At 47.7% G+C, this 14,390-nt stretch overlaps 1 protein-coding gene across 2 annotated transcripts in view; it reads right to left on the bottom strand.

Annotated features, from left to right (window-relative positions):
* Positions 1-320: 320 nt before the first annotated feature.
* PNPLA1 (patatin like phospholipase domain containing 1) overlaps positions 321-14,390 on the bottom strand; it is a 44,682-nt gene continuing 30,612 nt past the window's right edge. The window contains exons 6-10 of one of the 2 annotated variants that reach the window (XM_033216965.1): positions 11,855-12,463; positions 8,247-8,331; positions 6,922-7,047; positions 3,305-3,410; positions 321-2,589 (exon numbers count right to left, since the gene is read on the bottom strand). In XM_033216965.1, the coding sequence (XP_033072856.1) occupies positions 2,539-2,589; positions 3,305-3,410; positions 6,922-7,047; positions 8,247-8,331; positions 11,855-12,463 (977 nt within the window). In that variant the 3' untranslated portion in view covers positions 321-2,538. Of the gene's footprint in view, positions 2,590-3,283; positions 3,411-6,921; positions 7,048-8,246; positions 8,332-11,854; positions 12,464-14,390 lie in introns of those variants that run through there. The other variant, XM_033216966.1, reaches the window with a different exon arrangement.

Raw genomic sequence — 14,390 nt, 5'->3', positions numbered from 1 at the left:
TTGTTAGAATATAGCACCAGGCTTTTGGTCCATAAAATGTGGTCTCCAGGGACAGATATTGATGATGTTCTTTCTCCTCTCTCAGGTGACACATGAGTATTTGTTCCTCAGTCCCCGAAGGCTCACCCTAATGCTCCAAGGATAGCAGGAGGAGGCAACATTATTATCCCCCTCTCACAGATGAGGAAACAGAGGCTCAGAGTGGGGAAGCGCCTTGTTCACAGTCACACAGCCAGATACAGACAGAACCCAGCCAGGATCAGGCTCTGATAACTCCTATTTTAGTGCCCTTCCCTCCACTTATGATCTTATCCATTAGTTCATTTATTCAACTAATGTTTATTGAGCACTTACTATGTACCAGCTCTGGTGCTAACTGTGTGGAATACACAAACGCAAAAGACACAACCCCTGCCCTCAGGATGCTCACAGGCCCCACTGGTTATGGGGCTTTTGTGCCAATATGAATATAGGGCACCATGCTGTGGAGGGGTGGGGCCCCTCGACTCCCAACATAGATGTTTTTGTTTTTTTCCCCCGAGTGCTGGCAAGTATGTAGAGCAACACAGATGGTTTTTACAAGAGCACTGAGGTGCATGGAGGTCCTGCTGCTTTGCATGGCTTTAAAAAGGTGGGCAAGTAACATCACAACATAATTAACCTAATTCCCTCCCTCTGAGAAGTCAGAAGCCTAAGTGGGTGAGTCAGAGATATTGGGGTCAGCTGAGAACTGGTTGAGCTGGAGGTGTGAACTGGAGGTGTGAACCGGAGGTGTTAGCTGGGTTACAGTGGGGTTGTGCTGTGGGTATCAGTCAGAGGTGCTTGTCTGGAAAAAAAGACAGCATTCTGGTGTTGCCCCAGGTACAAGCGAGGCCTCCCAGTTTCAAAGCACAGCGGCTGACATGTAACAATCCATTCGTGTTGATGAGGAAAAAAAAGAGAAAATGGAGAAAGAAACTAGTTTGGGTTGCCAGATTTAGCACATAAAAATACAGGAGACCCAGTTAAATTTGAATTTCAGATAAATTATAAATAATTGCAATATTGAGGACATACTCCTACTAAATAATTATTCATTGTTTATCTGAAATTCAAATTTAACAAAATGTCCTCTCTTTTATCTGGAAACTCTGAAACTAATGTAAGAACAATTATTTGAATTACCTCAAAACAAGAAAACTAATTAACCCAAGTGAAGGGAAATATGCAAGTGGATGTACTAACACTTTAACATAAATGACATTAAAAACATCTGAGCTCTAAATACAGACTTTGAATTGAAACAATAATTATGATTAAGTTCGAGTCTTCCTTGGGTCCCAGGGAACAAGCATTCCTGGGCTATGCAAAAGAGGACACTCTCCTCCCCCTAGTTCCCAGGCCTCAGGCTTCTGCAAACATGGAGGCCACTCCTGGAAGAAAGGTCTGCGGCCAGGCGGGCCTCTCTGGTCAGTCTCCCCCCAGCACACACCTCCAGCTGCTTCCTTTGACTGGTCTGGTCACAGATCAACCAGAGTAGGCAGAGGATGCAAGACCCCTGGGACTTTGACCCTTTTCAGGGTCTCAAAGGTACATTTTGTTCCCTGAAATGGCCATGTTAAGTGGGGTCTGTTGCCGCAGCTGAGCCCCAAGCCCCTAAATCCCCAACCCCACCAGGCTTAAATTTGCATATGGCATCCTCAGGCTCCTAAGGCCAGTTTAGCATCGTCCTCCACCCATTCATTCTGGGTTTTGCATTTCAGGATTTGGTAAGCAAATGTACCTGAGGCCTGTGGGCAGCTGGGGTTTCCTCGCTGGGCCTGGCGGGGACTGGAGATTGTCTGCTCTCTGGGGAGGTGGGGGGCAATTATTTTCTGGACAGGCTGGAAAAATTGAGGCTGAAGTTGTCTTCCTCATGGAACATTTTCACTGAGGTGTGAACAGCAGACAGAGAGTCAGCCCTCATTTGCGTTGGCCGCAGGGGAGGGACATTTGGCCTTCTTCTTCCTCTACAGCCACCCAGGGCTCCACGGCAGCCTATCTCAACACCGCAGCACCACAAAATCCCGAGGGAGCTCTAAAGATCTCGATGCCTGGGCTGCCTGAGCAATTTCAGCCAGCGATTCCAGTGACCAGCTCAGGCCAAGCCATTAGTACACTGTGGGAATTAAAAACCAGACAATAGAACTTGGGCTCCTGCCACCACAGGAAAGAGGGAGTGTGTCGTTGGCTCAGTCCTGCTGGGCCCCCAAGAGTTTTGCCCTTGGGCAGGATCCTGGGGAGACTAGAAATGATCTGGCCCATCTCAAAGAAGCAAGCTCAGGCCAAGGAGGAAGGTCCATGAGCGTGGATCAGTGCTGGTGTCCATCAGTCTGTCCAGAGTAGGGTAGTGGAAGGGTTGAAAGGATCGCAGGGAAGCTGAGATGCTCACCCTGGAAGGGAAACAGATCTTGTGCACCACTGGGACTGGCAGTAGGTCTTGTCCCCGGTCCTCAAAAAGGCCTAGAGTCAGGGGAGTGTACCCGACAGCAGTGAGAAGTAGGCTTGGCCTCAGGATCCTCAGGTTCTCTCCCATTCCAGCTCCAGTTCTCTCTCATGGCTCACAGCTTCCTAGGAAAAGGACAGATTTGTCATTTCTGAGTCCCCCATCTAGGACTTCCCTAACCTTAGTTCCACCAAGGATCAGCCTTACAGATTCATACACCTTGGGCAGCCCTGAGCAAGTAGCCAGGCTTTTTATAGCCAATGCATGGAAATTGGAAATCTCAAGTTACACCAAAAACCAGTTAGGGGGTTTATTTCATTACCCAAGGGTCTTTTGCTGCTCGCAAATGTAATCTCCAGTGGGAGGTGATACAAGGGTGTTTGAAACATAATTCTATGTACGAAAGTTCAACTGATACTTGTTTTTTTAGGAAGGGGGTAGGGCTGGAGTGGTCTCCGGATGGCTGAGTACAGTTGTACAGAGTTTACGCTATACAAGGATATCGTGCCACACAAAGGGGGTAGGTGATTTGTAGACTTATGCATGTCTTTGCATATTCTTTGTAGTTCTTTAGCAGTTGTCAGTCAAGTATCTTACTCTAACAAAATCAGTACATTATGACAATTTTCCAGTGGCTGGTAGTCAGGTTCTCCAGGAAGGGGTGCTATTTTCTTAGTATACAAGGTGCTGCCTGGGCTAGTGTTGACCTTGACTGTGACCAGGAAGGGAAAGGTGGGAGAAGAAGAGGAGTTGGATCAATGAGACCCAGGAGTCACCACAGCATCCCAGAACAGAACAAGCAGTGTTTGTCTTCCAAGGTCATCCTAAGGAATTCCACACCTCAGGGCAGCTGCATTCCTGGATCCGGCTGGGATGAGGTCTGTAGGTGAGCCAAACTGTCTCAGAAGTGGAGAGCAGAGGGAATTGGAGTGGGCAGGGAGCAGACCTGGATAGGAGAAGCCGAGGAAGAACAGGTGAAAAGAAGGGAGACAAAAGGGAGAATCAGAAGGCCTCATTTCCAAGCCCTACCTCCACCTGCTATGTGAGTTTGGGCAAGTAACTTGCCCTCTCTAGGAAAATGGAGGAAAACACTTGCAGAGCCCAGAAAAACACTGGGATGTGGACTTGTGCATTCCTGGATAATTTTCAAATCTCCATAAATTTCAAATCTATCATTCTGTTGCTTACACCCTGCAATGACTCCCCAGTGCCACATGGGAAGTCCAGCCTCATTAGCCGGTCATTCAAGCCAGCCTGACCTACCTTCCACCACATCTCCAAGTTCACTTCCAGGCCTCTCCACTACCTCCATCCTTGCAACCGCAGTTAACTGCTTGCATAGACTATTTCCTTGTTCTGGGCCATCCCATGTGCCTGGAATACCTTCCCACACCCCCATCCTCACTCTGACTAACTTCTGCTCCTCTTCCACACCTCCACCAGGTTCCCTGAGATCCCCAAGCTAACAGAGTGAATTAGCTGCCTCTCCTCTGTGCTTCTCTTCCATAGTAATCCAGTGGTTCTCAAACTCCAGTGTGCATCAGTCATCTGGTGGACCATGCACAATACACACTGCTGGGCCACAGGCCTGTTTCTTATCAGCAAGTGCAGGGTGAGCCCAAGAATCTGCATTCCTAAAAGCTCCTAGGAGGAACCACGCATTCAGATACCCTCTCTCTGTTCCTTTGTCTTGGTGCCCCAGTCTACACACTGCCCGGGACCCTCCCAAATGTGCCATACAGGCCTGGGCACTGGTCATAAGGTCCTGACATGTCTTTGTTACCAGAATTACACAGGACGCTTCCACATTCAGCCTCTCATTTAAGTCCCAAATAACCATGGGTTGAAGGCAGGGCCGATGTTATAGAGAGAAACTGAAACTCCCACTAAGTAACTTGCCAGAATGGAGAAACCAGTGCTAACCTCTGTGACTTCTGACTCCCCCTCCAGTGCTCCTACCACCCTCGTAGGCTGTATCACTGAACTGGAACATCAGGACACTGGTGACAGACAACCTGGATTGGGATCCTGGCTCTGTCACCTACCAACTGTGTGACTTTGGGCATATTACTTAACCTCTCTGTGCCATGGTGCTGGGCACATAAGTACTATGTAAGCTGTAGCTGTTATTATTACACTCACATTGTAATGGGGGAAATTCCATAGAAACTCAAAGAAAAGGATCTCTTACGGTGGAAACTTGCAGCATCTCACAGACTTGGTAGGAATTAGGAGGATTTGGGGGCAAGATGGGGTCCTCCTTCTCCACTTGTAGCCTGTAGGCAGCCTCTCAATTTCTCAGTCTGTCTCTTCACTTTGAGGCCAGTGACACAATCCAGAGTCAGATGACCACTGAACTCTTACTGGAGGAGAGCCAAGGCTAGCAGAGGAAAGCTAGCCTGATATGTATACCCACCCATGCTCCAGGAGAAGAGCAATTCTGGCAGCACGGCTGGTCCTAGAATGAAAGGGGCCTGGAGCAGATTTAACCCAGCCTGCAGCCTAAACACAGCTATCCCAGCCAACACATAGGCCCATGAAAGAGAAACACAAATGTTTGTCCTTGTAATCCACTGAGATTTGGGGGATTGTTTGTTATGCAACGTTATAATAGCAGCAATAACTGACTAATACAATTTGCATCAGAGTATGAATTTCGACCTCTGATTAAAAAACAACACTGATTAGTGTATGGGACATCTACACTTTAGCTTTTGTTCTAGCCTCTCTCTGCTTGTCAGCAGGGATATCAGCTGGGGACTGGAAGCTTGCACAGGACTAGCCCATGGATGTGACAGTAGTTGTAGTTTGGGAGGAAATGAGCAGGTTTCTCCCCTTCCTGAATCACTCTCTGCTTCTCTATCCCTAACATTTTTGAGCTTCTCTTTTCTACCCCTTACCCCAGTCTTTGGAATTGCTTAAGACCATCAGTTGGTAAATTGCCACCTCCAGGCAGGCTCATCATCTGTTCTGTGAAGGAACGCAGCAGACAACCACCTGCCTGGTGCAGGAGGTGTGACCCAGTGACAACAGTGCTTCCCACAGTTTATGAATGTTGTCTTGTTTGTTTCTATCACAGCCTGTTTCTTTGTAAAGCACCTTCATTCCCAGAAGGTTTGTCGACCAAAGTGGCTCTTGCTGAATTTTACAGTACCTGCTTCTCTGCTGCAGTGGGAAGAGAGCTGGCCCTGGAATCAAGGAACTGGAGCCTGGGCTTGGCTTCCAAATAGTGCTCCTAGCCCCAGGGAGGCTCCCCACACCCACCGCAGACCTGCCTGGCTTCCCACGGCCGAACTTGACCATGAGCTCCTAGAGACAGAGATAAGAACACTCAAAGGTCAGGAAAGCGTTGGGGCTGGAGATCAAGAATGAGTGAGAAGAATCCCAGGCTGGGATTGTTGATCCCATAAACCCAGGGACCTCTAGCTGCCGTCCTGCACGGTCCCTTACCTACCTGTCATCCAGAAAGAACATGTGGTTTGTTCCACTTCCTGCGGCAGCTCTGAGAATCTCCTCCTACCATACTGCTTCCCACCACTCACCAAGTGCATTGCTTAGACTTCGAGGTGGGTCTTTGGCCACCAGGTGAGCCTCTGACCCTTGTCTGTCTGATAAATCCCTGTGCCCATCCAGGGACCCCACTTGGGGCAAGAACAACCAGGAAGGATGTTGCTCAGAATGATTAGAGGTTTTTCTGACCAACAAAGACTTGAAGCAAATTAAATAGCAGTGTGGGTCTGTTCCATTCAGAGAATACTGTGTTGCCCAGGCCAGACTCCAACTCCCAGTCTCAAGCAATCCTCCCGCCTCAGCCTCCCAAATAGCTGGGACTACAGGCACATGCCACCATGCCTGGCCAATTCAGAGAATACATTGATAACCCAATGAAATAATTGTAAATAATACCTGGCTTGGTTTGAATTTGAGGCTGTCATTTGAATTTGGGAGTGTGTTTGTATACCTGCATGAGCCTTTAATTAAAATATGATGACTCAGTAAAAAAAATTAAAACTTGGTTTAGGTGAGGTTTAGAGCCACCATGACCGGCCTGTCTAGTTTTGTTTTTAAGTAGCATTTCTTCAGAAGCGGAGAGGCAACCAGCTAACCTCTGGGAATTATGTAAACATAATATCTACTTATTGTGAGCTATCACACATTCTGCATTCTATGAGGCAATTTACATCGTTGATCACATTAAACTCTCACAACTTTGTGAAGTGGTATCATCCCCATTTTACAGGAAATGGAGGCTCAGGGAGAGCAAGTGTCCCAACCATGATCCCTGAGAGGAGTTGTGGCAGAGCAGGAATTTTATGTCGGATGTGTCTGTTCCAAAGCCCAGTCTCCCACCCCTCCACTACTCCCCTACTCTCCCCTCCATTTCTCAGAATCTCCCTGAACACAGTTCCCAAAGCTGCTCCTCTCCATGGGATTTAAGGAACATTAGTCATGCTCACTGCACTTTGCCGCTTGGTTTTTTGGATCGCGGATGTCTTGGGAAACCTTTTCTGGTGCCACTTGTCTTTTGCTTGTTCTTCTTGAAGACCTTATTCACCCAGTTTGAGTCTTCAGCAGGGCTCTCCCTAGGCAAAGAGATTAAGTGGTTCATTATGGGCCTGGCCTGGGCCCTGCAACATCCGGGCCTACTCAGCTCCGCAAGTGGACACACCCGTGCTGTGGTTCTCAACCCTGGCTGAGCATCGGATTTCCCAGCAAACTTTTAAAAATATAATCAATGAATATTTATGTAAGTAACATCATGCCCATGAGTCAACTGAAACTCAGACTTTTATATAGCTATATGTAAATGCAAAAAGGTTTAAATTATGTGAACAAAATGCATAACTTATGCCTAAGCTCAAAATTGTTAAATTCATACAAACTCAAAAAATTTTATGGTTAAAATTATACTTAATGTGGGAAGCAGGTAAATTTTAATATGCTTGATGTGAGAGAGAGTGCAAACATTAAAAGCAAGAATGCCTCGGGCCCTGCTCTCTCAATACCTGCAGCTGTGGTCATGGAGAAACCCAGCCATTGCCAGAGTGGTCCCAAGGCAGGGAGGGATGAGAGGGGGGCTGGGGTTGTGGGGAGAAATACCCTCGACCCAATTTCTGATCTCCTGCGGTGCCTCCCCCACTGCCAGTACAAACGGCATTCAGCCAGCAAGGGAGCCTGGGTAATGTGATCCTCAGGGATGTTTTTAAAAAAAATGCAGAACCCCAGGCCCTCTCAGAGTTAATTGCAAAGATACAATGGAGTGTATGTTGCACAACCCAGACACTTGATGTGCATAATAAAAAAGATTTTCTGGGGACAGTTTACAGTCCAGGACTATCAGGTCATTATGAGGCTAATAGAAAATAGTTCGAGTAAGGAAGGCCTTTGATAGAGATCCTTAATTCATGCCATGCAGGAGCTGCCTAAGGCTGGGAGGTAGGATGCCTGCAGGCCTTCTTGAACTATGGTATCACTGGAGAATAAAATACGAGGGCAGGGGCTGCGCATTCTCACACCGCACTCAGAGAAGGTGCATTCCCAGTGTGCAGGAGAAGAGAATGACATCAACACAGACGGGCTCCTTCCCCACACACTGCCCTCACTGAACAAGAGAAGGCGGCTTTGTGAGACATAAAGGGGTGGACCTGTGATCACACAATCACACACACCAGAAAAGGATCCCAGGGTTCCTGGGGCAGCTAAGGTGGTGGAAGATATGGCTTAGCTGGGCTCCCTTCTCCCGCCCAAAGGAAAGAGCGTGCTCCACGAAGGAGAAACTTACATGACATAAGGCTTGCTGACGGTTTCCTTCACATGAACCAGAGGCACAGCGCTTTTTAGATTTGAAGAGACAAGAGGAGCTACAGCTAAACGTACAAATAAAGGAAACGGGAGTGAGATGGGGAGGGGGGATATGGAGTCATTTTTGAAATAGCAATAGTAAGTACATGAGAAGGTTTAAAAACAGCAAAGAACTCTCTTGTCCTCAAATTCTCATCTTTACAACCAGAATCATGTTGTGGGACTTGATTGAAATGCAGGCCTGCGGCATCTGTGGAGGGGCTGACTCGGACCCTTGGTGGAACATCAGAAACCACTCCCGGGGAAGGTGCAGTGGCTCACGCCTGTAATCCGGCACTTTGGGAGGCAAAGATGGGTGGATCACTTGAGGCCAGGAGTTCGAGACCAGCCTGGCCAACATGGTGAAACCCTGTCTCTACTAAAAATACAAAAATTAGCTGGGTGTGGTGGTGCATGCTTGTTATCCCAGCTACGTGGGAGGCTGAGGCAGGAGACTCACCTGAGCCCCAAAGGTTGAGAGTGTAGTGAGCTGGGAGTGAGATACTGTCTCAAAAAAAAAAAAAAAAAAAAAGAAGGAAAAGAAAAAAATAGCTCCCTCACAGAAAGCAGTGTGTTAGGGAAGATTTTCAGGAAAATCCCCTGGAGGGGGCTGGACTTTCCATCACATGCTTCATGTAATGCTTTTTGCTTGTTTCTTAGAACAGAGTATTAATAGTTTCGCAACCATTGCTCTTAAGTGAGCTCTTTGCATGTTTCTAATGAGTATGGGGGTACATAATATATGAAGGTTAATATGTAATTATGTATTATATATAAATAAAAGTAATATAAAGTATATGTAGGTTCCTCTGAAGTTATTTTGTTAGAGGCCTGTTGTATGTCCCTAACTCTCCCAAATCTATGCACAATGAGGCTTGTCCTTCTGTTTTTGGATTTTCCTAGGGCTTTTCACAATTTTCCTGTTCCCCAACGCCACCAATGGCCATCATTAAATGACTGATACTACTACACTCTAGGACAGGGTGTCCAGTCTTTCGGCTTCCCTGGGCCACACTGGTAGAAGAATTGTCCTGGGCCACACAGAAGATACATCAACAGTAATGATAGCTGATGAGCTAAAAAAAAAAAAAAAAAAAAAAAAAAAAAATCCAAAAAAAAATCTCACAATGTTTTAAGAAAGTTTATGAATTTTTTACAGACTGCTGCATTCAGAGCCGTCCTGGGCCGCATGTTGGATAAGCTTGCTCTAGGGCGCCTCAGCTCTGCCTAACTTGCATAGATGGCCTAGGATGTCACCGTGGAGGCTCAGTTGTAGGCTATAACATGGTTTCTCAATCTCAGTACATGCTATTGACACTAAGAGTTAGCGCTTTGTACAGAGGCTATTCTGTGAATTACAGGGTATTTTTCAGTGTCCCCAGCCTCTAACCACTAGGTGACAACCAAAATGTCTGCAGACATTGCTAAATGTCTCCTGGAGACAAAATCACTCCCAGTGGAGAATCACTAGACTATATATGCCCTCTATCTACCCCCAATATGAGTGAGGATGCCAACTTGGGGCCCAGGATTGCTCAGGTACATGAAGATGGCCACCTTCATGCACAGGTATGATTAATGTAAAACAAATGTTTTGCATTCAACAGGAAACAAGAGAGCAGGTAAAACACTGTGACCAATTTTCTGACTCTTTTTATTTTTTTTTTTCTGAAACAGAGTCTCACTCTGTCGCCCAGGCTGGAGTGCAGTGGCAAGACCTCTACTCACTACTACCTCTGCCTCCCTGGTTCAAGTGATTCTCCTGCCTCAGCCTCTTGAGTCGCTGGGACTGCAGGTACCTGCCACCATGCCCAGCTAATTTTTTGTTTTTTAGTAGAGATGGGGTTTCACCACGTTGGCTAGGCTGGTCTCAAACTCCTGACTGAAAGTGATTTGCCCGCCTCTGCCTCTCAAAGGCATGAGCCACAGCCTAATTTTCTTAATGGCATTTTGTTTCTATCTCATTAAAAGAGTCAAAGTAAACCTGTTCCAAAGAAAGGGCATCTCTGCCAACTTGGGGCTAATTCCCAGAGGAGGAGACATTGCTGATCTGTGACGTTTACTATAATACCTCTGGAAGTTTGGTTGAGGACCATGAGCACCCTACAATCTGGCTTCAGTCCCAGATTGTCCCTCTGTCCCCACCCAGACCATCCATGGTGGCCACACACATGTCCTCTCCTTCCTAAAGTACCTTGAAAGTGCCCTGCACATCCCTGCACTGCAACTGAGCATCTTAAATAAACAAAATCGGAAATGCTCTTTCTACTCCATCCCATATGTCTCACAAACCATGATGTTCAAAATCCTGCCCATTTAAACTCACCTGTCACCTCCAAGAAGCTTTTCATACTCCCCCAGAGAGAAGTGGTCTTATTCTCTATGAATACCCTCCAACACTGTGTTTTTGTTAGTTATATAGTATACAGTATACTTCTGTTTTTTTTTGTTTTGTTTTGTTTTGTTTTTAATGGAGTTTCACTCTTGTTGGCCAGGCTGGAGTGCAATGGAGCAATCATCGGCTCCCTGCAACCTCCAGCTTCTGGGTTCAAGTGATTATCCTACCTCAGCCTCCCAAGTAGCTGGGATTACAGGCATGCACCACCATGCCTGGTTAATTTTTGTATTTAGTAGAGATGGGGTTTCACCATGTTGATCAGGCTGGTCTTGAACTCCTGTCCTCAGGTGATCCACACACCCTGGCCTTCCAAAGTGCTGGGATTACAGGTGTGAGTAACCACACCCAGCCCCGACTGTATTTTTGAGGTTAGTATCCGTGTTATCTCCTCTGCTGAAAGGGAGATTTCCTGAGTAAGGAATTGAGAACGGTTTATCTTTGCAGCCTATATAGTGGTGCTTCTGAAACCATCTGTAGTAGTAAGGGACCAGTTTTTAAAAAATTTCTTTGTAGTCTATAACAAACTCGTACTTTCGTGAAATATAATGCAAATGAATTAGTAAAAAATGGTCAAGCTCCAGGATGTTGTGGCAATATCTTGGTGCTATAAACGTTTGTAAATGATTACTCTTAATTTCTGCATTCACTCCGTGGTGGGCTAGTAACACACAGTTGAGGGCTGGATTGGTCTGCGGACCACTCTTTGAGTAGCATTGCCCAGCACAGCAGGTTTCACAGTAAATTACAGCCAGTAAATCTACTGGCCCAGTGGTCTCAAATGTGAGCAGGCAAAATAATCACCTGGAGAGCTTGTAAAAAAGACAGGTGGGCCCCACCTCCAAAGTTGGTGATTTAGTAGGTCTGCAATAGGACCTGAGGATTATAATTTCTAACAAGTTTCCAGGTGATGCTTTTGCTGCCGGTGCGGGGACCACACTTTGAGAAGCACTGCACCAAGGGAGTGAACCAATGTCCTTTATACTGCCCCCTTGTGGCGGACTGTCCTCATAATGGACAGAGACGCTAAAGCTCACTGCTAACTTCATGAACCACGCACCCCTAAAGAAGCAGTTATCCGCCCTGGTGTCCTTGCTCTCTTGCCGAGGGGTTCCAGGAATGAGAAAGCAGTAAGAAGCCAGCAGGGTCCATACCTTGGGGCTGTTCTGGGCCTAGTTCCTCCACAGGTGGCTGAGCAGGGAAGGCTGAAAAAGAACTTCGGGGTGGAGTTTGAGGTGTCCCCACAGTTGAAGGCCCCAGGGATGGCCTGGGTGAAGTGGGTGCCTGAGAGTGTAGAGATCTGGGTGGTGATCCAGATGGTTGTACCTGCTGCTGAGGTGACACAGGTGACAGTCCAGGTGGTGTGGTGGGCAGTGATGAGCCAGGTGTGGAACTGGGTGGCTTGTGCACAGCTGAGAATGATACAGGTGGCATGCTAGTTGGAGAAAGTGGCATTGAAGAGGCCAGTGGCTGTGCAGGTGGCTGCTCAAGTGGAGAGACTGGTGCTGAAACAGGTGACCCACAAGTGGATTCAAGTGTCTGCACAGGTGGGGACGCAGGCGGATTATGGCCGCCCCTTCCATCCCCTTTGGGAACGCACTCCATGTGAGGTCGTGGGGCTCCTTCCAGACTGGCCTGCTGTGCTTGAAGGCTTGGTTGACTGCGTTCAGGGCACTCATTGCCAAGGGCGAGTTCTATCTGGCAGTACACTTCCACCCGGGGGAAAATCACTCTCTTGGAGGGAGAATTAAGATAAACAGCATCTAGGAGAAACAACAGCATGGGGTGTTACTCAGCCCAGGCAGCAGCATGGCTTTTGTGAAAATGGTTTCTTGAGTTATTTTCCTAAACAGGATCAGTGCTTTTCAAAGGTCTTTCTGTACTTACTTGAATTTATAGTGAGTGAAAACAAACGTGATGGTCCCTGGCACTTATGGTGTAGTGTGGGGGAGCAGGCGTTGCCCACCCAAATCATCTAGAGTTTCAACTGAGGCAAGTGCAGGAAGAGAGGAGTGTGGTGCTGTGAGAGAGGGCAGGTCATCTGAGGGACTGGCAGTGAGCAGGGATCTGAAGGGCACGCGGCCCAGGATGGTCAGGGCGGGGGGTGAGGGTGTTTCCGCAGAGGGAACAGCACACACAAAGGCCACAAAGTTTGAGGACACACCAGGTGGTGGGGGGCCTGAAAGGTCAGCGTGGGGTGAGGGGACCGTGCTGGGGGAGGAGGCTGAGGAGGCGGCAGGGGCCAGACCATGTCAGGGCTGTAGGCAGCAGCTAAGATCCTTGGTTTTCATGGCAAGCATTATTGTAGCACGACTTTTAGGCAGGGGAGGCAACCAGCTGAGGCTGGTTCTGAGAAGGTCACTGTGGTTGTAAGTCTCATTGAGAAAGGTAAAAGGGTTGCTTGAGTCTGGGAAGCTGAAGCTTCAATGAGCCATGATCGCGCCACTACACTCCAGCTTGGGTGACAGAGTGAGACCCCGTCTCAAAAACGATGGGTGGGGGAGGGGCATTTATCTAGACCATACAACAGCCCTTAAATAAGAAAACAGGCCGGGCGCGGTGGCTCAAGCCTGTAATCCCAGCACTTTGGGAGGCCGAGACGGGCGGATCATGAGGTCAGGAGATCGAGACCATTCTGGCTAACACGGTGAAACCCTGTCTCTACAAAAAATACAAAAAACTAGCTGGGCGAGGTGGCAGGCGCCTGTAGTCCCAGCTACTCGGGAGGCTGAGGCAGGAGAATGGCGAAAGCCCAGGAGGCGGAGCTTGCAGTGAGCTGAGATCCGGCCACTGCACTCCAGCCTGGGCGACAGAGCCAGACTCCGTCTCAAAAAAATAAAATAAAATAAGAAAACAAACAATTCAGTTTTTAAAATGTGTAAAAGAGCCAACTGAAAGGGCTCTCGATGGCCAAAGCTGGAACAATTTGAGGAAAAAAATAAAGTAGTATTGAATAATAACCCAAAGTATAACATAAGCGTGAGTCCATACTGATACAAACATATGATTACCTAAGTAAGTAAATCAGGGAGAGGAGAGAAAGCTCCCCTGCAGAAGAATTCTAAATAATTTGTGTAGATACTTGACCCTTTAGGGAGTAGAGCATAACTTCTCACTCCTTAAGTATGAGCTGTGCACAGTGACTTTCTTCCAAAGACTGCAGTAAGGACAGAGGGAGAAAGAGTACTTTACAATGGAGAAACCCAATGGACGCTACCTCAGTCAGGCGGTCACGGTCAACATCAGCAGGGATACGTCATGTTGGCAGCATGTGCCCGTGAGGTAATGTGACGTGAATGGCACCTTACCTCTGTGGTCTCCTCCCCAGAATTCACAACCCCAGCCTAATCATGAGAAAAACATCAGACAAACCCCAACTGAGGGACATTCTACAAAATACCTGACCGATAGTCAACTCTGTCAAGGTCGTCAAGAATAAGAAAAGTCTCTGTAATCCCAGCACTTTGGGAGGCCGAGGCGGGTGGATCACAAGGTCAGGAGATCGAGACCATCCTGGCTAACACGGTGAAACCCCGTCTCTACTAAAAATACAAAAAACTAGCCGGGCGTGGTGGCGGATGCCTGTAGTCCCAGCTACTCGGGAGGCTGAGGCAGGAGAATGGCATTAACCCAGGAGGCGGAGCTTGCAGTGAGCTGAGATCACGCCACTGCACTCCAGCCTGGGCAACA

Source organism: Trachypithecus francoisi, unplaced genomic scaffold, assembly GCF_009764315.1.
Source record: "Trachypithecus francoisi isolate TF-2019V2 unplaced genomic scaffold, Tfra_2.0 Lachesis_group10, whole genome shotgun sequence".
Lineage (NCBI taxonomy): Eukaryota > Metazoa > Chordata > Mammalia > Primates > Cercopithecidae > Trachypithecus > Trachypithecus francoisi.
This window is presented reverse-complemented; position numbering and strand designations above follow the sequence as displayed.